Genomic DNA, 23759 nt, shown 5'->3' on the forward strand with positions numbered 1-23759 from the left:
AGTGGTGTAATATGTGATATTTTCCAAATATGAGGTACTTTGCACTCTGAGATAGATCCGTTTTTAATATGGAGACAGGGTAGGCTATTGCTTCAGCTGCTAGTTGCAGATATTTGGAAGGTAGATTATCGGCGGCTGTAGAGGCTGGCCTAAGTTTTGGGAGTAATTTTTGTATGATTTTGGTTGGCACTGAGTTGATGATGAAGATGGGGTAACTGAGATTTGTTTTGGGTGAAGAGGGTGTTTTAGTTGGGGATGGGTTGTTGGGGCGTAGTTGGTTGTTGGCTAGGTTTTGGATAGTTTCTGTGAAGAATTTGTTGAGCTGAGTGGGGACGTTGTCATGGTTGTTCACTATTTTGGGGGTGGGGTGGTTGTTTTCCCTGGTTGTAGTCCAATGTTGACAGCAGCCCAGAACTTTTTTGGGTTGTTAATATATTTATTCTGCATATTTTGGTATTAGGAGATTTTGTCTATTTTAATAAGTTGTCTGACTGTTACGTAACAGACGGTATGTTTGTCTATTTGGGATTTGCTTTTATGATACTTTGTCCATGCCTTGTTCCTATCTCTGACTAATGTTTTAGCATTTAAAGTTAGCCAAGGTGCATGTTTAGTTCTGATTCTTGTAGTTCTAGGAGGGGCATGGTGGTTAAGTATGTTAATGAAGGTAGCATTGAAGTATAGTACTGCTTCATCAAGGTCCATAGTTTTTAGGGGGGGGTCCAGTTACATAGTTTTAGGTCATTATTGAAGTTGAGTTGGCCGAAGTTTTTTTCTATTACTACATTCCCTGACAAGTTTCTTGGATCAGTTGGGGAGTTTTGCTTATTAGAAATGTAGGTAGGTGGTCGCTGAGGGCATCTGGCAGGCAGCCAGTGTGAGATATGTGGGAAGGATGAGATTCTAGTATAGATTGATGTTTGGTTCTTTTGTCTGTTCTGGTGTGGGGGGGGGGGGTTGTTAGTTGGGTTAGTCCATGTAGATTGATATGGGAGATGGGGTTTAGACTGGAGCAGTTGACCCAGTCAGTATTAAGGTAGCCTAATAGGATGTTTTCTTGGGGAAGGGTGTTGGTTATCCATTCTAGTAGTTTTTTTGTGGTGGTAATATTGTTCCCTGGGGTGATGTAGCATCCTATAATGTTGATGTGTTTATGTGGGCTAAGTTTCAGTTTAGTGAGTGAGTTCAGTGTTATCCAAGTCTGGTGTTATGTCTAGTTTTTCTAAGAGAAGGTGAGTTTTATGTATAGTATTGCTACTCCTCCACCCCTTTTTCCTACTCTGTCATTTCTGATTGCATTGTAGCTTGGTGCTGTGATTTCATTATTTTGAATTAGGGGCTTAAGCCAGGTCTCTGTCAGAATGACAATGTTTGGATGGGAGAAGGAGATTAAGGCATGGAGGTCATGGACCTTATTTAAGATGCTTCTAATATTTAGATTTATGAGCGAGTTTGTGGGCCTTTGGAGTAGGGTTGTATTTTAGGTCTAGGATTGGTCTATCTGGACTGAGTGGGCCTGGGTTGGGGTGTATGTCACCGCAGCATACTAGTGCTGTTTTCAGGTGTACATAAAGTTTGACTAGTTTGTTGATGAGTTTTTGTGTAATTAAGAGTGGTGTGGGATTGGCTATTTGATGGGTATAGCTTGTGTCTGAGGTGGTGGATTATGGTGGTGTGATAGTTGTATGGGGTTAGTTGTAAATATGGTATGGGATTTGGAGTATTGGGGATGTTCCTTTGTAAGGAATGAATAGCAGTGTAGGTAAGTGCTGTTTGGTAACTGGAAATGGTGGTTAGCAGAGGGAGGGAAATGATGCAAATGATTACCCTCAAAACAAGGGGGAAAGAATTCTGCACTCAATAGACGTGCACAGACTGCTCAGATACTGTCTGGACCGTACTAAACCCTTCAGGAAAACAGACCAACTACTTGTCAGTTTTGCCCCAGGGGCAGAGGGGAAGCCCATTTCCAAACAAACCTTTTCCAAATGGATTCACACTGTATCCATTTATGCTACAGATTGCATGAGGAACCCCCCCCCCCCCAAGTCTATTCGAATCTATTCCACTAGGGCAGTCTCCACTTCCACAGCACTCCTCAGAGGAGTTCCCACCAGGGACATCTTGGAAGCTGCCACCTGGACTTCTGCCATTCCTTTACCAAGCATTGCAACCTACCTCTATTTTCTAAGGCTAGGGCAGGGTTTGCCTCTGCAGTTTTGCAGGGCATGCTGACCCATTCCTAGGTCTTACTAATCCTACCATCCCTCTCCTCAGCTTTGGTAATCCTCCCACGGGTGATGACTGCAACAGTGAAATACTAAGAACATAATACAGTTGTGTACACTTATCATAAATGTAGATGTTCGAGTGTATTAACTGTTGCAGTCCTGGTTTCCCACCCTCTTTCCCTCTTGTATCTTTCTTTAGGGAGACAGAAGTTTCTAACGGTGGCTTTTAGCCACCAGGACCACTTTACCATATTTACTTGATCCTCTGACTGGTTAGGGCAAGAAAAATTGATGTAATGGTATCGGCTGCCTTCCTTTATAGCACTGACTACCTGACATCAGTCAGCAAGCGACCGCAGCCGACGCAGAAAAACATTGACTCTGGTAATCCGGCTGGCCGAGGGCTACCACAGCAGGGATAAACCCATAGGTGATGACTGCAATTCAGTTTTAATGTTTCTTATGAGGAAAAGCTGCCTTAAAGTTTCTTTTGTTGCACAGTCACTACACCATGTACACATTTGTGTGGAGGTGATCATAAAATGTGATTGAGAAGGGAAAGTAAATGTAGGGAATCTGATTTTTCAGCCCTTTTTTACTTCTAAATTTTCTAATGGAGTTGTCTAATTCCTTCTCCAGTTTTTTGCAAGTAGTTAAATCTTTACAAAATGCGGGTAAACGGACATTTAAGAAGAAATAGCAAGGGGTTTCCAAAAAAGCATTCTGCAATCTCCCAAAACAAAGGACAGTCTAAAAAATTGGTGGCTTTTTAAGAGGTCTTGTCTTTCCACTCCCTCTCTGACCACCTTTTTTTTTTCTTTCTAGAAAGTCTGAATCTCCATTTTTCTCTTTGGTAATAGATGGTATCAGACAGCTGGATTCTGAAAATTAATCAGAGTTAGATGGCAGTGGGAGGAAATTCTTTTCTAAACCTGTTTGCGATAGTGTTCAAATTCAAGATGATGTTACCCTGCAACCTATTTTATCTCCTCTTCTTTTTCAAGTTTCCTGGTAACACTGACTTAAGATGCTTGTCGCATCCCCTGTTCATCCAGACTTCAGACGTTTAAGGTTGTGTCTGGGTCACATTCAGTTCTCTGCTTTCTTTGCACTGTCCACTGAACCAAAGGGGTTTGACAGTGTCCAGCACCAGTTACAGCTCATTGTAGACTACAGAGTATCCACATTTTTCCATATTTAGATGACTTGCTTATCTTTGCAAGTCTTTTTTCAGAATGTCTGGAATCTTTCTCCTAGGTGAGATATTTAAAATGAGCTGGGATTCCAAGAGAGCATTCAAAAGTCTCTTGATTTCGCGTAGGATTTAGTTCTGAGATGTCAACTCAACACTTTGGTTGAAAGAGCTTTTCTTCTACTGGGGAAAAATGTATATTTATTTCTAAGGTTTTTGGTGGGAATTTGGTAACTGAGAGGGATACCTCAGGATTTTCAGTTTCATGGCAACTGATTTTCATGATGCTCCTGGCAAGACTCCAATTGAGAGATGTAAAGTGGTATCTGAAATCTCTTTGGTCCCAGCACCAACATCCAAATGAGAGATGTACAGTGGTATCTGAAATCTCTCTGGTCCCAGCACCAACGCCCTTTATCTTTTAAGTCCCAGTGTTTGGGTTTGTCAGAAGAGAGATCATTCTTTGTTGACGACAGATGTCCTTAAATCCAGGTCTCCCCTTCCTCCCTGCTGCAAAGCAGTCTGTTACCACAGACTCCTAACTTTGCTCTGGGAGCAGTTTCAGCAGGGATAGAAGTGTGGGAGAGGGGGGACTCCCAGAACAGATGAAAGCACAAATATATGAAGGAGATGCTTGCCTTGATTAAGGCAGTAAACTCTCTGAACCATCTTTGGTCCCTGGGGCATCAAGTGGTTAACAGTACCAGTCATGTGGTACCTCATCAAGCAAGGGGAACCAGGGCAAAACCAGCAGACTAGCTATGTCAGTGTGGTGTAACTTGACAGCACAATCTCGCCTTACAGGCATCCTACGTTCTGTCAGAGCAAAACTATATGGCAGACGGGCTGAACAGGACCAGGAGAGATGCTCATTAAAGAAACTAGATTTGGTGGTCTTCCAAGTTTTGATGCATCTTTGGGGAGTTCCTCAAGTGGGTCTTTTCATTCACAATCAGTTGGCAAGCTTCTGCTGTAGGACTTCATGCAAGAAGGGCTGGAAGGCAGATGCCTTTTCTTTCCCTTGGATAGGAATGTTTCCTATATGGTTTTCCACCCTTTACACTAATATCCAGGGTATTTCTGAAGATTCAGAAAAAATCTCCCAAGATCATTTTGGTAGCTCCCTTCTGGCCCAGGCAGCCATGGTTCTTCCATTTTGGAAATGGCCCGCGGCAATTTACCACAAGCTTCCTCACAGACTGGATCTACTTATAAAATAACAGGATTGTTTGATGCACCCAAACTTCAGTCAGTGTCAGAGGACTGTCTGTATGAGTGTCCTAAACAGGTGCCCAAACAGAATTACTGAGGATGTGTAGCAGGTACTAATAGAGGCAAAGCCTTCTACTAGAAAATCTTGCATTAGCAAACGGTAAAGGTTTTCTAGTTGGTACTGACATAAACCAGCACCCATTCAGGTTAGTTCTCCACTTTCACCATATTTGTGAGCGTCATCGTGTGGATTAATCCTTTTCTTACTCCTCCAAGGATAATTTGTCTTTCAGTATGCGTGCCAGTGGATCCTCCCTTTCAGTGCAGTCTTGTCAAATTTTTCTGAAAGGGGTTTTGCTTAAGAGGTCTCCAAAAAAAAAATTGATTGGCATCTAATTTTAATTGTTAGAGAAGCTAACACTTGCCCCATTTGAACTAGCTAATCTGGCTGACTTGAGGTTCTTAACATGGAAAGCAGTTTTACTGCAGAGGTCAAACCAAAGTATTTGAGTTGCAAGCTCTTAAGATGAGTCGGCCCCATCTCATTTTCCATAGACAGGGTTTCCTTGAACTATATACTTTTATGCCTAAAGTGGTATCAGAGTTGACTTTAAGCCAAACTATCCATCTCCCTTTTTCTCCTGAACCTGAAACTTCAGGATAAAAAATATTCCTGTATTGGATGTCTACAGACAAAACTAAATGTTTTGTATTTGCCGCCTTTTCCTCTGAAGGTAAGAAGGGATAAACCTGTGTTAACACTTTCCAAATGGTTGTCTCACACTAATGCTTTTTGTTGTATTTGCTACAACAAAAGTATTCCAGGCAGGGTCAAGGCCCAAACAGTGCCTTTATCTAGAATCTATCCCTTTCCAGAAAGCCATAAAAGTATTCTAGAAGCAGCAAGTTGATCCACTGTACATACATTTACAAGGGATTACAAACTTGACTCCTTCTCTTGGCCTAGATCAGGTTTTGCTAGGTTAATTTGCCAGGGGCTCCTGGACCCTTCCACCTCCCAAATACAGTAAGCTAGGGTAATCTGCCCGTGTAGTTGCTGCACCAGTGGCCAGTAGGACTAACCCTAGTACAGTTAGTTGGGTTAAGTAATGCATCTATTGATATTGTAAGTTTAATCACTGCTGCACTAGCTTTTCTCTAACTCCATCCCCTATCTCTCTCTCTCTCTCTCTCTCTCTCTCTCTCTCTCTCTCCATGAAAGCCTTTGCTCCCAAATGTGTCTCACGCGGCACTGAGTTGAGTAAATGATAGTGCAAAAATGGCCCTGAAGCTTTGGAAGCTGGAAAGATGTTTATATCTTTAGCAGGTTATAACCCATTTAACTAAGGCTGCTGCAGCACTTATTTGAACGTCTGCTGTATGGTAAGTTTATTTGTACAACTGTAATGTCGTTTTGTCACTGGGCCAGAGGTAGAGAATGCCAGAGCCATAGGAGTTGTATTTCATCCATAAGCTTTCAAACCAAGAAACTAAAGTGTGGAGCTCTGTAGCAAAAGGTGGGGTGCGGACACTTCTTTATTTGCTCTAGAGGCAAGTTTGTTGCCTTCTCGCACTGACCCTGTTCCTAAAAGTGGTATAGAAGTTACTAAAGCAGCAGTCAGGGCAATCCTAGTCATCCTCTCTGGCTAGGCAAAGTTTGTTCCACCAGTTCAGTTTTATGGCTAGGGAAGATACTGTAACTTTACCTTGATATGTTGACCTAGTGACCCAGAGAAGGGACACACTAGTGTCTGGGGTTTCAAGACCATCAGACTAAGCCTGGACTTCAGCACTAGTTTTTAGGATGTTGAAAATTATAGTGAGGGAGGCCAAGATAGCAAATACTAGGAAATCATGTTCTGCAAAAAGGGGAAAAGATCTCTCTATGGTGACAAAGGAGAGACTGGGTACCTACTGAAGCAGAAATATCAAAGAATCGTGCAATATTTGACATTTGTTTCATGCTCGTATAGATTTCCATTGTAGTCCACCTCTTGGTTATAGCTGCAAGTCTTCCTCTCATCCCCAGACAGGCAGTAAAGTATTTTTTCTGAAAAGGGCCGTGTACCACCAGCCCCTTCCACAAACAAGTGCCAGCCTTGGACTTGAATTTTATGCCACAGAAATTGACATGGGCAATTAATCTTCAACCCCCCAGGATATCAGTCTTTGACTGCTGACCCAAGTTTGGTAGCAAACCCAGGCCCACTGACAGGATTGGCCAGAGGGAGCGTGGAATAAAATGAAATGACTAGCAGGTAGCTGTCCTGACCTTGGTCTGAGTGCATTACTGGTGGACAGGAAAGAACTGAAGATAATGGACAAAATATTTGCTGTTTTACACAGGGAGGATGAGGTGTCTGGGAATGGGAGATGTATTGTTGGCATCAGGAGCAGGGAATGAGCTCTGAAAGTGTTTGGTGGGAGTCTGTGCTGCAAGTGAAATCCTACAAATGATGACTTCAGCAATGGCAACCCTGTAGCCTTTACAGAAATAATAAGGCGATGACCCAGCTTTGCTTTCTTTCCTGTTAGACTTTGTATTTTTATTTATTTGTTTTTTTTTTTTTCCTATCTTTATTGTGCAGCATCACCTACCCATGTGATGGTAGTACAGCTAGATGGTGTGATCAGCCTGTCTTGGGTAACTTAACTCTGAGATGGTATGTTGTCCTGGAAGAAGCAGAGAGAAGTTTAGTTGTGAAGTATGCTCGCAGGATTACATGGTGGGGGGGGTTGAAATTGTGTTGCTATTAAATGACAGTGGGAGTGACCTGTACTGTGAGAAACAGTATGTGGTTGCAGTTTGTGATAGGGAGGAGCACGATGTCATTCTTTACACCTGAAGGAGAACTTTTTTTTTTTTTCCAGTGGTGCGTGATGTATTTTTCTTTGTAAAATGGAGGTTTTGATTGATGCCTAGCATACCTTTTTCCATGTAAATGGTGACCGTAATTGAAGCACAGCATACTTTTTCCTTGTAAAATGGTTTACTTGATTGAAGAGGTTGCCATAATGAATCCTAACGGTTTTTCTTTTACAGACTTTAGCAGGCTGTTTTGCTTTTGACTCTTCTGAAACTACTTGAGTACAGCAGTGAGATGATGCGGAGGATGTGGGTCCTGCATTGCTGTTGACCCAAGTTAGGGAACAAACCCAGGCTCACTGGCATGGTATGCCTGAGGGGGTTTGAAGTTAAATGAGTAGCAGGCAACTCTCCTATCCCAGGGGTGAGGTTTAGTGAGAAGTCTGATGCTTGGGTGACCGTTGGTGGAGATTGAGAATGTTACGCCATCTCAAGGAGGTGGAAAGAAAAAATTGTGTTTGGGTTGGAGGAGCAGGAGCAGCCTGATGTCATTGTAGTAGTCACTCCCCTAGATTGGGAGTACAACCTGCTGCCACATGAATGATACTGTTTGCATATATGCAGCTCCCCATAAGATCTCTGGTTTGGGTCTTAAGACAGTTTGACTTCCTGAGGGTTTGGGAGGCCCACCTGGTGAAGGATGACTTATGAGGAACTCTGAAAAGAGCAACTGGAGGATCTGGAGTTACATGGGTAGGAAAGCTGGGGACCTGCTAAAGTTTGTGTGGGGGTGATGGGTATAATTTAAAGTGTAGATTTGAATAAGAAGGGGAAAAAAGCTGTGGTAGTGTGTATTTATGGTCCGTAATTTGATTGTATATGCAACCTTTATTTATTGTTCTTTCCTTTTCTATTTTCGTTTTGTTTTTACCTTCTGTCTTCCTGGAATGTGCTCTTCAGAAATGAGGTGAGGTGTGTGCCAGTATTTTCATGAGTAAGCATGGATGTGCTCACCACAGGAGGTTGCTCACCACTAAACCAATGTTGTGAATGGCCTTTTTAAAAGAAATGTTGCACATAGCATGTTGCATGACAGTAGTTTGTTCACTGCCAGTCTCTTCTGCAGGAAAAGAGGTCTTCAGCAGTCTCAAAATTAATGCATGGTGGAAGTGATTTTTCATGTTTATTTTTCAACAAGTTGTGGAAAGTTTTACTATGGATATCAGAGCTTTAGTGGTTAATTGCATTTTTAGTATGTAAATTAGGAATTTCATAAATTTGTCTTTAATCAAGTTAATAGAGCAAGCAAGCATTCTGTACATCCCTGGTGTACCTTGTACTCCAAGGACCACTTGCATGAAGTATCAAATACATTGTTTTCAATTTGCAGATTGTACCACTTGGTTTCATTTTATTTTGTTGACTGCGGTGGTGGTGCTGCGGTAGCGTTGTCGCCTCACAGTTAGACGTTGCCCGTTCAATTCTCAGTTAGTGTCTTCTGTGTGGCGACATGCGTGAATGGGCATTCTTCATTGAAGGCTGTGCATTAGGCCCGGCAAGCCAGCACGTAAAAAATCTACTGCCAATCATTAGTGGACCGGAGTTCCGCTGTGGCGACCCCTAACTGGGAAAAGCCGAAAGACACAAACAAACCACTTGGTTTTATTTTAGTATTGACACTTCACTGTTGAGGGGGGGTGCACTTATGAAAGAGAGAGGTCCTTTTCCTCTTTAGTTGGTAAATCAGAAGGATATTGAAAATCCATGGTGTTTATAAATAAATAGGTGAGATAGTGTCTGGATAGATAAGCTGTAATCAGTCTAAATGCACCTTGTTCCACTTTTGGAACTGTCTCTAATAAACTGACAAAGTATTGGTTTTGGTACAAAAAATCTGTTAGAGATTCCTGGACTGGGCATTTTGAGGCACATTTAAAAAAATTCAGGATCTTGAGTTGTGCCTTGGAGTCTGTACATAAGACCATTTTTAAAAGCCGTAAGCTATGGTTCAGTTTATATTTTCCCTACTTTTGATGGGTATGTGCTTTCTGTATACCTACCCTGCTTATTTGCTTTGGTTCAATCCATGCTCAGTGTGCATCCTGTAACTACACATTGCTCAAAGGACTCTTCTTAGTTGTTGCTGTTTGCATGTAAAATATCTGTGTATTTTTTTGTGAAGTTTGCAGGGAGTGTTACTTGCAGAATTATGTAAGCAACCTAAACTGATCTCCTGCCAACAAAGACTGAGCTAGAGTTTTAATGAAAGCAGTGTATTTTTATATTTTATGGTGTTATACAAAGGAACACCAAAAACACTGTCTGAGATTGCACCAGCATTATGTATATTTTTGGTAGCTTTTTTTCTCTGAAGACAATTGGAAGTTATACATTTGTTTTCAGCTGACTTTGTGATATTCCCATTCAATCTGCAGAAGCCATTTTGACCTTAATTTCACCTGAACTTCAAATGTTAAAAAACTTTGAATTTTTAATACTTTAGGTGTTCTAACACTTAAAGAGGAATGTGTGTAGGTGTTGCTACACCATACAAAAATGACAGATGGCAAGTGTGCATGTTGGTTCTCATTTTGTAGTAACATTACCATTGCTGCAGTTTAAATTTTCAGCTTGGGGAAAAACTGTAAAATGTACTTTTTTTTTTTTGGGTGAGACTAATGCCTTGCCTACCTGTTCAAAGCCACATTGTGGCTCCCCTTTGAGATTCACATATTAAACTGTTAGGGAGTGACAACAAGGATGTCAACTTCAGAAAACACCTAAGACACCTTTTTTTACCCTTGGATGTTTCATTGCAGTGCTGTGCTGAAGCTGACACTATGCATTGCCATTTTAATTTAAAAATGTATATATACTTTTCTGCAAAGTAGACATTTTTATTTCTGATGTAATGACAGTTAAGTAGAGAAGTGTTCTAGAGCATTATTGTATTAGTATACCAAGTTCATTTTTCCCAGTAGCAACAGTATGAACTCTGTAATGCAAAGTGGATGTAACAAAGTATGTGTACTGAAGCTTCTGGTGCCTAAGTAAGGTGCATCTGTCCTATTTTCACATTTCAGTATGATAAATTTAAGGTAACTGGGTCCTCAACTGCAAAATGTACCTGAGGTTCTGTTCTCCACAAATGAATTTCAGAGCAGCTTAACACTGAAGTTTGAAATCTACCTTAGCTAAATGAAAGCTTGGCATTGTAGCTGAGGCATTTTTACACTGAAACATTTTCTTTGGAAGTTCCTCTGTCATAATGAGATCATATTCTGAACATTAGCCCCCCCCCCAAACTTTTTGAGGAGGGAGGGCTCCGATAGCATAAATAAAATGCCATGCTGGACTGTGACAAATTCCTCTGAACGGTTTGTTTTCTTAGCTGTATATGAGGCCTGAAGACAGATCACATCCACAAATCATGAAATTTGAGGAGACCTCCTTGCATCTCTGCTCTTATTTTACATGGCAGCGTGTGGACTGTAGATATATACCATTTGCATCAACAGTGATGTTAGCTGATGAGATAAAGCATTACATCTTAATGCACAGTGGTCTAATCACCCAGAGTTGGGAACCAAGCATATACTGGTAGATTGTGACCATGAAAGCTTTCGAACATTAGATGTGGTAACTGTGTACAAGTGGACATTTTGGTTCCCCTAAGTCAGTTTACATTTTAAAGAAGAAGAAAAAAAAATGGCAAATTCTAATAAGTTAGAAAAGTACAACATCTATACAAGAATGAAATCCAACCCATTGATTTCACTGCAGTTTAGCACTGTACTAGTACAATACTTTCATCAGTAAATTATGTCCAGGCCTTCCACTACATGCAGCAACAGAAATGTTTCTTGACTGGTGAAATAAAAAAAAAAAACACTTTTTTTTTTCTAATGCTAGGTACGTTTGCTATAGCTAAGAGACCGTGCATCTGTTCCCAAGGCAGGTTAAAAAATTGGGTAATTCTAATAAGGTATTTGAACACACAAACACACACTCAAGATAACTGTCACAGTTTAGTATTTGTTTGCTGTTAGATGCTCAGTGTCTCAACATCAGTAGTGATCATGTAACTATCCTGTGCCCTCACATGTAGCATTTCTCTTCCTCACCCTTACTTCAAAAGGACATCTGTTGTGTACACCTCTGACTGATACTGATCAAAAATAGTGACTGCAGTAATGTTTCCTCTTGGACAGGTATACATTCCTCCACAAGGGTCAGCAATTACGTTGCATGAATCACAGTTGCCCTATGCTTTCGTACATAGCCTGTAGTCAAAGATGTTTTTCTGTGATTGAAGAGCATCAAGGGCATAGTAGTAACGATTGTAATGCACTGGCTCTCTAGCTGCCAGCCCCCTAAAAGGTAGCCAGCTTCTGTATACCCCTTAGATGTTTTCCTTGAACGTTCAAGAAGTTGTCACATCAGCTTATTTCACCTAATTGCTATTGCACACTGTAGTGTCCCACCCCATACCAAGCCAGTTCACCTAACTTGTGAGAAAATTTCATCAACAGACCAACCACTGCCAAGCAGTCACTTTATGCCCTCACCTGTGATTGGCCTGTTTTATGCCACCTTTGACATAGTAATGTGTTCCGGCTTGCTGTTGTACAGCATCCCACTCGCATTGCAGTAAAATATAGGTATGCATTGTGCTGTGGCCAGTGTGCACTAGTACCACTGCCAACAGATCCGTTTAGTTTCCTTCCTGAAAATGCACACTTTTGCAAGTGAAAAGCTGTTTTTGAAGATGCTGCTCTCTGTAGTTTGACTTAGAGGTTCCCTTGAAAGGATTGATTTATTTGCATGTTAGTATTTTAGGTGCTTTCAGGGTATTGTAGTAGGACATATGATTGCCAGTGTTCTTTTAATACATTGAGTGGCTAGAGTTGAGAATTTGCCATTTAATGGCATGACCTGTCACTTATGGGTTTATTCCCCACTAATTGTAAGCTGTGGGATCGTGATTTGGCAAGTTCAAGAAAATGGCAAAATGATGTGAAAGTAAAGTCAGTTTCATGACTTCTAGTTCTTATTTTGTCACTCATGTTTAAGTTGGCCTATCTGTAAAGGGCTAATAATTCTCTGCAGTTTTAGTTCTTATTTTTCAGTAATGGGTTATATGTACTAGTGAAGAACTGCAATCACTGACAACTTCAGAGGCAAGTGAGTTTTTAACCTCTTAGTGCCACTGTTTGTTCTCAGAGAATGACTTCTTCCTAGTGCTTGCTGTGACTTAATCCTATATTTCCCAGAGTGCTTTATGCATGATTCCCTTTTTATTACTACACAGCAATGTTTAGTTAAGTCCAGATTTTTATCAATAAACTGGTGGTGATGACCTGTAAAAATTCCTTGCAGTTTTAGAAGAACAAGTCCACTAAACGCATTCTAGAGTTTCATCATGTGGAAAAGTGAAAATTGCATGTGTTTTTTTCAGATAATGTCCCAAGAGCTTCCATGGCCTGTAAACTTTTATATTTGTGTACAGGTATGTTAATGGGGTTTGTGGAAAAACCTACTGCCTTTAGTAGCAGTTCAGTGGTAGTACTGTGAACATGTTTTGTTTGGGCTTGCAGTTGATGTTTATTTATGCCATCCTTTACTTTAAAAGCAGTAATGATACTGGTTAATGTCATACACCTGATGGCTACAGTTTAATAAATGGGCACTTGAATTAGTACCATCAGCTGCCTGCCCACAAGAGGGGGATTGCCACATTTCCATCCTTAAATCGTAAAATGTTAGCATATTCTACTGGAGTTTCCCCTTTACACAGCATTGTGTACTTACAGCTTTGGTTTTGCACCGTGCTATATTTGGTGTAGCAGTGGCATTTATTCTAATGCAGTTGTAGGGGCAGTAAAGTTTAGAATAGTTGAGAGGTTGTATAGAACCAAGAATTTGAGTAGATGCGGTACCAACGGTTTCTTATCTGAGAACAGAGCATGTAATTTACAGAAGTTGAGGCAGGTGAGGACCACCAAGATTTATAAGATGTTATGTAGTCCTATCTCGCCTACGTTCTTACCCGTGGGTTCGGAGCCGAATATCTGCTCCGACTCGGCCAAACTTTTCTAGCTCGAAGTCTTCTATTGGCTGGGCTAAGCTGGTATCCCTTCGTGCACTGCTCCATATCCCCAGATCTCGTTTGCCGCTCATGTAGCTCGGACGTGGTCTCGCTCTTGGCTGTGGCCAAGTACCTTTTTTTCTTGTTTTGAAAAAAAAAATTTGTTCATAAACAAAAAGCTATTTTCATAGCTATTGTTTTTAGTGTTTAGGTTTTTGGTAGTGTGCTTGTGCTGTGGTATCCCACGAACTGTTCCCTCGGGCTAGGCCCGTTTCAGTTAGAGGACCTAGTCCTTTTGTCCTGTCTGTTCGCGCTAAACCGTTTGTTAGAGGTTTGGTTTCTGTTCCCTTACTTTGTGGTCATTAACCGTTTTAGTTAGAGGTTTTTGACATAGTTGTCTCGGTGTGTGTCTCTAGTGTGTGTGTACTGTTACAGTTCATAACTGGTTCCCACATTTTTGTGGTGTTGAGAGTTCTTGTCAGACCGTTTCTTGGGTTGCGTTGTTGGTGTTTTGTTGTGAAAAATGTCCAAAGATTCCAAGGAGCACAAACCTTTGTGTTTCAAAAAGTGCACTAAATGCGGGTACAAAATGTCATCACCGATGGGCATTCTATTTGTGTTTATTGCCTGGGAGCCATTCATCTGCAGGAGTCCTGCAGTTTTTGCCATGCGTTTAGTCCCAAAGTGCTCCAAGAGAGAGAGAGAATAAGCTGATCTTAAAGGGACTCTTGAAACCCCCTTTCGAAGAGGCCTTGGATTCTTCTCCCAGTGCTAAGTCTTAAGTCATCCAAGTCTAAAAAGAGATCTCCGGCTCCGTTAGCTTCATCGTAGCCTCCGGAGAAAGTCACAAAAATTGCATCGACCTCCTCTGCTCCACTGTCCTCTGGGCCGCAGGAGGTGTCCGTGTTGATGGAACCGGCGTCGGCTCCAATTATATTGGAACCTCTTCGGAGCCGATCGCCCAGTCTCAGACCAGTTTCTCCTAAGAGGAGATCTCGATCTCCCTCCCTGTCCTCCAAATCCTCCAGGACCCTTTCGGATGTGGATGCTGATAGGGTGGGCCAGAAGCTCCTCCAGTCACCAGTTTTGGCAAAATTGTTTTCGGCTCCGGACCCCGTCCCGACCCCTTCTTCGATCATTCCTCCTCCGAGCGCATCTGTCTTCGGAGCCGGAGTGTTCCGTGCCGTGTGATGATGTAACCTGGACTGCAGCAGTGTCTACACTCGAACATCTACATTTATGGTAGGTACAAAACTGTACTTTCCTAGGCCGGTTCCGATGGCCCCTCCGGCCCTATCGGTACTGACATCGGCTCCGTCCTTGCGGTTCGGGACTCTGGATTCTTCAGTCGCGCCTGAGGGGGACATTTCGGGACACATTTCGGTTCCGAGTCTCCCTCTCGGTGCCTCGGCTTGGGGAACTCAGACTTCCATCGTGGTCTCGGAGGCTGGATGGTCCTCGGACTCGGGGGGGGGGGGGCTACCTTCGAGGTCATGCGGACTGCGCTGGCCAGATCATCAGCTGCATCAGGCGGGTCGGTCACTCTGTCCCCCACCACTCCGGTGAGAGCCTTTGATCACCACCTATCCATGGACAGCAGAGCACCAAGGCCTAGGGATACCCCCACGAGTGGTCCCCAGCTTTCTGAGGGCCCTTCAGAGTTCGTGCCTGAGGTGCCCCCTAGAAAGAAAACGTGCAAGAGGAAGCACATAGACTCCCAGGATGAGTCCCTCACCTCTGATACTGACCTCGAGGAATTGGAGGGGTCCCCCAAGTCATCCTCTGATGATGATTTCTTCTTCGATATCCTGGAGATACTGAAACAAAGCGGTGACTGGCCGTCCAAAGCCCCTTCCGAGGAGGAGTCTGTATTCCTTAAGGCCTTTGGTGCTCAGCCCTCCACCTCCTGGGTGTCCCCACCCTTTTATCTCCTAGATTTGATCTGTCGAAGGGTGTGGGAAAACCCTGATTCTGTGGAGCCTGTACCCAGGCGTCCCAACAAGTTTCTTTCTGCTCCGCAGTGTAAGGAGTTTCTGTCCAAACGAGTCCCTGTAAATGCCATGGTGGTGGCGGCGGCCACTCAGAAGGAAGTGGCAGAGACCTCTTCCTTCGTCCATCCTCATAACAAGGAGTCTAGGACCATGGACCGGTACGGGAAGGGTACCCTCTCGTCAGCAACCTTTACCTTATGGTCGCTGAACTATCTGTCACATTTCACTCGACTCCAGAGAGATCTCCTCAAGGAGTTGAGATACTCTTGCGGGTAACGTCCCTGAGGTGGTGGCTCACACGGTTAATGCCCAGGTGTCTACCCTCAATTCCATTGTCAACTCCTCCATGCAGCTCATTTCGTATGCAGCCGAGGGAGCGAGTAGCGCAGCAAGCTCAGGAGTCGCCCTTAGAAGGCAAGCCTGGCTGCGCCTTTGTCACTTCGCGGAGGCCTTCAAGTCTTCCTTCACTGACACCCCCTTTGATGGTTCTTCTTTGTTCGGAACCAAAGTAAAAGACACCCTCACCAGGTGCGAGCAAGAGGGAAAGACCCTGTCTGCCGTAAGGGTCCGTTTTTCCCTTCCTTCTAGGCCTTACCCAAAGCCCCAGTGTGGTGGGAAGATGTGGTTCAAGAAATCAGAGGTTTGTTTCCTGCCGCACGGGGCGAGTCCCCCTCCAGAGGCAGAGGAGGGGGAGGTTATTCAGGGAGACGCCGCACTAGAGGCAGAGGGGACCCCTGCAATTTGGGAGACCGCGATTCCTTTCGTGGCTCTCCCTACTCTCATTCCTGAGGGAGTGCCCGGCTGTGCTTATCCGGAGCCAGTCGGGGGTCGAATTTAGTTATATCTGGAAGCCTGGGATAGCATCACCCAGGACCGATGGGTATTACGAATAATTTCCGGATGTTATCTCATTCCATTTACATCAGACCCCCCTGCAATCAGAAAAATCCCAGTCGTTCCACCCAGTCAAAGGGATCAAGCAGCCTCAGAGGTTTCAAAGCTGCTAGGAAAAGAAGCCATCCAGCGTGTCCCCTCATACCAAATCGGATTAGGGACTTGCTCAAGATTCTTTGTGGTGCCAAAAAGAACAGGGGACTTGACACCCATATTAGATCTCAGCCAACTGAACAACTATGTACAGAAGTCCAAGTTCCATATGGTCACACTACAATCGATTCTCCCATTGTTGGGAGAGGAGATATGGATGTGCTCCATCGACCTCAAGGATGCTTACTACCATGTCAAAATGGACAGGGCATCCAGGAGTTACCTACGCTTCTGGCTGGGAGCCAGTCATTTCCAGTTTCGAGCCCTGCCCCTTTGGTCTCACCACAGTCCCCAGGGTGTTTACCAAGTGTATGGCGGTGGTGACTGCTCACTTGAGACGTCAGGGATTCCAAGTGTTTCCGTATCTGGACGACTGGCTCCTTACCGCCCCCACCAGGCAGCAACTAGTCCAAACCAGGGACGCTACCATCACTCTGTGTCAACAGTTGAGCATAACACTAAATTGGGAAAAATCTGCTTTGTTTCCCTCGCAGAGTGTCACCTTTATAGGCGCAGAATTAGACACCATTCAAATGCGAGCATTTTTACCACAGGAGAGGATCAGTTTTACAACAACAGATACACATCTGATGCCCCTGAGGAAAGCGAAGGCAAGATGGCTTCTCCCAACTCCTGGGGACCATGGCAGCAACAGTTATGTTGGTCCCTCTTTGTTCAATGGTCTCCAAAAATTTCCTCTTTCTCACCCCATTTTGCTCTGACAGATGCAAACGGGATCTCAGTTGGTGGCTTTGCAACCGCAATTTGGACTGGGGAAGGCCCTTCGTTCCACCCATCCCAGTTGCCACAGTGACCACGGACGCCTCCCAGATGGGGTGGGCGGGGGCCATTATCTTGGCAGGACAGTCCAAGGCACGTGGCAAGATCACGAGCTACATCTGCATATCAATGTCCTAGAGATGAGAGCAGTGCTACTTGCGTTGCAGGCACTTCAGAGCTTTCTACCTCTAGGAACGATTGCAATACACTCGGACAACATGTCAGTAGTGTGGTATCTAAACAAGCAAGGGGGAACCAGGTCTTACCCCCTGTGCAGAAAGGCCATGCGAGTGTGGCAGTGGGCAGTAACTTCCCAAAGGTTTCTGGTGGCAACGCACATTTCTGGGAAGTCTATCGTGATTGCGGACAGGCTAAGCAGAGCTATTCTGATGCCTTACGAGTGGTCCCAGAATCATCTATTTGCAGAACGAATCTTCAGCAGATGGGGTCAGCCTTGCTGTGACCTTTTTGCCAGCCTCCTCAATGCAAAATGCAGTAGCTACTTCTCACTGATCCCCCCCACAGGGGTAGTCGCCCAGGGACACTCTAGTTCACGATTGGCCCTCAATTTTCCTTGCTGTCAAAGCTGATTCAGAAAGCGCCATCCTTGGGAAGCAGAATGATTCTGATTGCTCCACACTGGCCTCAAGTCTGGTTCCCCTTTCTTCAACCATACGTTGTGGACACTCCTTGGAGACCCTCAACCAGATTTACTGACACACATGTCGGGACAGTTCCACCCCTCTCTGATGACCCTCCGGTTGACAGCCTGGCTACTCCACTTCCATCATTAGTCAGGCTTCATAATTTTTCACCGGCAGTGGTTCACATTTTATCCTCCTCTCATAAGCCTTCTACTAGGAAGATTTATTCTAGCAAATGGAAGATGTTTTCTATTTGGGCGCATACCCAAGGAATTGATCCTTACACAGCCCCAGTTGCTTCAGTCTTGGAGTTTTTGTCTATGCTCTTCCATCAGGGTTCCGTATCGGCTACCATCAAAGTTCAGTTGACAGCTATCTCAAATTTTCATGTTGCTAATAAGCCTAGTTTCATGTCTCATACACTCTGCAAGGCGTTCCTGAAGGGTACTCTTTTACTCCGTCCCCCAGTCTCCGAACCTATCATGCCCTGGGATCTCAATTTTGTTCTACAAGCCCTTACTTCACCTTTCGAGCCTGCAGCTACTTCATAGGTTCATAGGTTAGTACTAGGCTATCAGCCCTAGGGCCTATACAAGCCTAGCCATAACAATTCCCTGAATATTTCTTCCCACATTATTTACTTTCCTGGACCCCTGTCTAGCAGGGCGACTGACGTGATCCCTGGGGTGAATTTCCTTTCTCCCATCCAGTCGTCAAGGTTCCTCTTTAAGAGGTCCAAAGAGGCACTCTGCTTGACATGTATGGGCAATCTATTCCAGAGTCTGGGGAGTCTCTGGGTCAGGAACCTATCCCTCCAACATGTTTTGTTTATTGTGATGACAAGGTTTAGATCCCTGGAGCGTGTAGCTCTGAGGGATTGGGATTTCTTTAAGTGTAGCATGTCCAACAGCTCTGGGTTTGACATGGCCTTGTATGTTAAGCAGAGATCGCCTCTGAGTAGACGATATGCGACAGAGTATAGCTGGAGTTTTTTTGTGAATTGAAATTCTTGACCTGGAAAACAGCCTACTTAACAGCAATCACTTCAGCAAGGCGAGTTTCAGAAATTCAGGCCCTTTCTATCAAACCTCCATACTTAATATTCCATAAGGACAGGGTTTCTCTTAGACCAAACCCTTCTTTCCTTCCTAAAGTGGCTTCCGTGTCTAATCTTAATCAATCCATTGAGTTGCCTGTATTCTTTCCTCATTTTTCAAACAAGATAGAATTTAAATTTCATCAATTGGATGTACACAGACAGATGTTCATCGTGTTTCACTGTTGCAGTCATTACACTTGGGTTATCCAACTGGCAGGCGACCACAACAAGGGACAGCCTTTCACTTTACCCACAGCCAGGCAGACACTAACAACAGATGCATTGGATTACGCCTGGGGAGCATATATGGAAGGAAAATGTATTCAGGGCAAGTGGGCTGCAGACCAAATGCATCTTCACATCAATCAAAAAGAGATGCTAGCTGTACAAAATGCCCTGGCAGCTTTCAAGGACCTTCTGCATCCAGGACAACTTTTACTAAAGACTGACAATACCACAGTTATGTGGTACATAAACAAGCAAGGGGGCACACTCTCCTACCCCCCCTGCAGACAAGCCATGACTTTGTGGAATACAGCACTGACTTATCAAATTAATCTGCAAGCACAATTCCTGCCAGGAAAGAAAAATACTCTGGCAGACGACTTAAGCAGAAACATCATGGATCCTCACAAGTGTAAATTCCACAAGTATTCAGCATGATAACACACAAATGGGGGTGCCCAGACATAGATCTTTTTGCCTCCCCTCTGAACTGCCAACTGCAGAAATTCTGCACAAGGACTTGCCACACACAAGCATGGAAAGTGGATGCGCTCTCATTCAGCTGGAAAACCCTAAAAGTTTATGCCTTCCCACCACTGCCTCTCCTTTCAAAGGTACTCATAAAAGCCAGACAAGAGAGGCCAAAAATGATCCTGATTGCCCCAGACTGGCCATGCCAGCACTGGTACCCAATCTTAAAGAACTTGGCTCAAGGCCCAGCATGGATTTTACCTCAAATTCCTCACCTTCTGACTCAACAAAACAATCAGATCCTGCACAGTCAGCTCAAAACCTTAAATCTGGCTGCATGGCAGATATCCTAGCCAAGTGGCCAACCCCTCTCTCAAAAGCTGTTATGGATGTCATTCTGGAGGCTAGGAGGCCCAGCACCAGGAAAAACTACTCAGAAAAGTGGAAGAGATTCTGCGCCTGGAACCAGGCTCAAGGCTTTGACCCTCTTGTTCCAAATATTTCTCAGGTATTACAATACTTAACTAAGATGCTGGACAAAGGCCTATCCTTTTCATAAATTAAGATCCACGCCTCTGCCATTTCAGCTCATTATAACACGGAACCTCCAATTTTCTCACATCCATTATTAAGACAGTACCTCAGAGGGGCTAAAAACATAAGACCGCCCCGGAGAGCGCCAACCTGGGACCTCAACTTTGTCTTGGAAAAACTAACTTTACCTCCTTTTGAGCCAGCCAATTCAGCAGAATTAATGTCATGGAAAACTGCTCTGCTACTAGCAATAACTTCAGCATGAAGAGTCTCAGAGCTACAGGCATTAATGGCAGTGGAACCGGTCATCATTTTTCATCAAGACAGGGTTTCCTTAAGAACAAACCCTACATTTATGCCAAAGGAGGTATCCAGTGTGGCTCTTAAACTAACTACTCACTTGCCAACATTTTATCCAAATCCCCAGAATAAAGGGGAGAGACTTCTGCGTTCATTGGACATTCACAGGCAGTTACGTTTCTACTTCGACAAAACAAAAGATTTCAGGAAAACTGAGCAACTGTTTGCAGCATATGCTGCAGGATCACAGGGAAAGCCTATGTCAAAGCAAACTATTTCAAAGTGGATAGGACACTGTATCCGTTTCTGCTACACACAACATGGAAAAACGGTGCCTAACAACATTAGGCCACATTCTACCAGGGCAACAGCCACCTCAGCAGCCTTTCTTAGAGGAGTACCAACCAAGGATATTTTGGAAGCTGCAACTTGGAGTTCAGTGCACATCTTTACCAAGCATTACCACTTGCCTCTTTACTCTAAATCCAGAGCAGCCTTTGCCACTGCAGTGCTGCAGGGCCTCATAGCCACTCCAAATCCTTTATAGACCCAGCCACCCAAACTTAGCTTTGGCATTCAACCCAAGTGTAATGACTGCAACATTGAAACACAATGAACATAGTACAGTTCTGTACCTACCATAAATGTAGATGTTAGAGTGTATTCACTGTTGCAGTCCAGGTTACCCACCCTCCATCCCCACTTACTTTGCTGGGACTTATCTATGCCTTTCTATCCTATACAACTTATATACAACCTATGTGTATATGCTTGTAGATAAGGGTATTGTTTTTTATTCACTGTATGTTTTGGTTAGCAATATGTATTGCCTATCTTTTTGGGGGCACCTGACATCTGGGGCAAGAAAAACTGAAGAAAATGGCGCCGGTTGCATCTTGTATAACCCTGGCTCCCTGACGTCCGGGAAGAAGCAACAGACGCTGGACCAAGACTTTGGAACTCTGGCTGACTGCGGGTCGCCTGCCAGCAGGATAACCCAAGTGTAATGACTGCAACAGTGAATACACTCGAACATCTACATTTATGGTAGGTACAAAACTGTACTTTACGTTTATATCTGCACCAAACAAAAGATATCCGGAAGTCTGAGCAACTATTTGTCTCCTTTTCGGAAAACAAAATTGGGTCCCCGGTCTCTAAGCTCACCATTTCCAAATGGATATCTAGCTGCATCTCTTTCGCCTACCACACAGGAGGAAAAGATCTGCCATTTCCGGTCAAGGCTCACTGTACTTGGGCTGTTTCTACATCTACAGCCTATCAAGCCAGATTGTCAGTGGATGATATATGTGCTGCAGCTACTTGGGCTTCTCCTCACACATTTGTTTCTCATTACAAATTGGACGTGGTTTCTAGGGGCAGGTCGTCCTTTGGTTCCACAGTACTCAGGAGTATTTTCCTATGAGCCATCCAGGATGTAGGTGCTAGGGACGCTGTCCCACGGGTAAGAATGTAGGCGAGATAGGACTACATAACATCAAGACGTTATGTACTCACCATAATGTTCGATGTATGTAGTCCATCTCGCCTCACATTCCTACTTACCCTCCCACCTTCCCCCTTCCTGGAGGATCTGGAGGTTAGGTTTCTATCTACAGAGTTTCCTTTACTTTAGCTTATTTTTTTTATCTGGATGTTGTGTATGCATGGGGTATGAATGAGTATTGCAGCAAACTAGATCCGGGGATATGGAGCAGTGCACCATGGGATACCTGCTTAGCCCAGCCAATAGAAGACTTCGAGCTAGAAAAGTTTGGCTGAGTCGGAGCCGATATTCGTCTCCGAACCCACGGGCAAGAATGTGAGGTGAGATGGACTACATACATCGAACGTTATGGTGAGTACATAACTTCTTGTTTTGCTGAAAAATGAGCAGCGTAGCTGCTCACGGACTAGTTATTGAATGACAGAGCAAGAGTAATGTCCAATAAAGTGAACATCATAGGAAGTCAAGGCTGCCCATAGCGGTGAAGGGCCTCATCACTCCTGGAAAGGAGCACTTCCTTAACCCACGGGGTGCATCATTACACTTGGTTAAGTGGTCAAAGCGATTTTAAATCGGTTTTAATGTGCTGAAAGGATTTTTAAGTGTGGGAGAAAAGGTAGTCCCCACAGTCAAGTTCACACTCAAAGGGATGTCACTTATTTGTAGCCAGAAATTTCTATTTTATACTTGGATTTGTACTGCTGTACCCCAACCCCTCCTTTTAAAGAAAACGTACACACCAGACCATAGACAGTATTTGGCATATAACGCACTGCATGTAAGGACCAAGTTGAATTTTCAAGAATTAATTAAAATTGCAAAATCTAAGTTTAAGAATCCCAAGGTCTGGGTCCGGCGTCGGCTGTTCATCCATGCTCCGTGACGTCAGAGCGCCAGGAGTACAAAGCTGACAGCCGACGCCATCTTCTTCAGTCTTTCTTGCCGTGCGGTGATAGCAGTTCGCAAGTGCCGGTCGGCTGACTCCTGACGAATATTTCTGATATTCTTCGGTCCGAAGACTTTCTACTCCACTCAAAGCTAAGTACCCCGTTGGGGAAACTTTTTTCTTGCTCCACTCCGATGTCAGAAAAGTTAATTGCATTTCATGTGGGAAGCAAATACCTCATAAGGATTTTCATTCTTACTGTATTCCTTGCATAGGCCCTGACCACGATGTAGCTAGTTGTCGGTTTTGTGCTAGATTCAATCAACGTACAATTAAGCGAAGGTACGATTTTGCTTTTCATTACTTCGGTAGGCGCTTTAACTACAAAATGTCGTCTGATACGGTCCCGGCTACCGGAGTTCACAAACATCACAAGGATAAAGACAGGCCTCCGAGGTCCAAATCTGATGATAGCGCACAAGCGGAGCCAGCTTCAGGTTCGGCCATCGTCAGTGAGGCGCTTTTGCAGCCCCTGTCGTCGGCCATTTAAGAACCGACGGCCGAAACGGACTCTCATGAGGAGCCAACCAGGCATTTAAATATTTCTGTTGCTGGACCTTCGGACAATGCTCCTTCGGATGGGTCCGGAGCCGCTGTGCAGGTACCGGCTTCCGAAGGGGTTTTCAGGCCTACTCAGCTACTAGTAAAAGCAAAGACAAAGGCAAAGACTCCTTCTAAATCAAAGA

General features: G+C 44.0%; 1 protein-coding gene across 3 annotated transcripts in view; it reads left to right on the top strand.

The window, feature by feature from the left end:
* RPS24 (ribosomal protein S24) overlaps nucleotides 1-23759 on the top strand; it is a 181905-nt gene that overhangs the window by 109830 nt on the left and 48316 nt on the right. The window contains exon 5 of one of the 3 annotated variants that reach the window (XM_044056888.1): nucleotides 8402-8413. The exons of 1 other annotated variant lie outside the window; for it this stretch is intronic. In XM_044056888.1, the coding sequence (XP_043912823.1) occupies nucleotides 8402-8407 (6 nt within the window). In that variant the 3' untranslated portion in view covers nucleotides 8408-8413. The remainder of the gene's footprint in view (nucleotides 1-8401; nucleotides 8414-23759) is intronic. One more of the 3 variants, XM_044056887.1, reaches the window with a different exon arrangement.

Source organism: Protopterus annectens, chromosome 14.part0 (genome assembly GCF_019279795.1).
Source record: "Protopterus annectens isolate FY-2018-M chromosome 14.part0, PAN1.0, whole genome shotgun sequence".
In the NCBI taxonomy this organism is placed as follows: Eukaryota; Metazoa; Chordata; order Ceratodontiformes; family Protopteridae; genus Protopterus; species Protopterus annectens.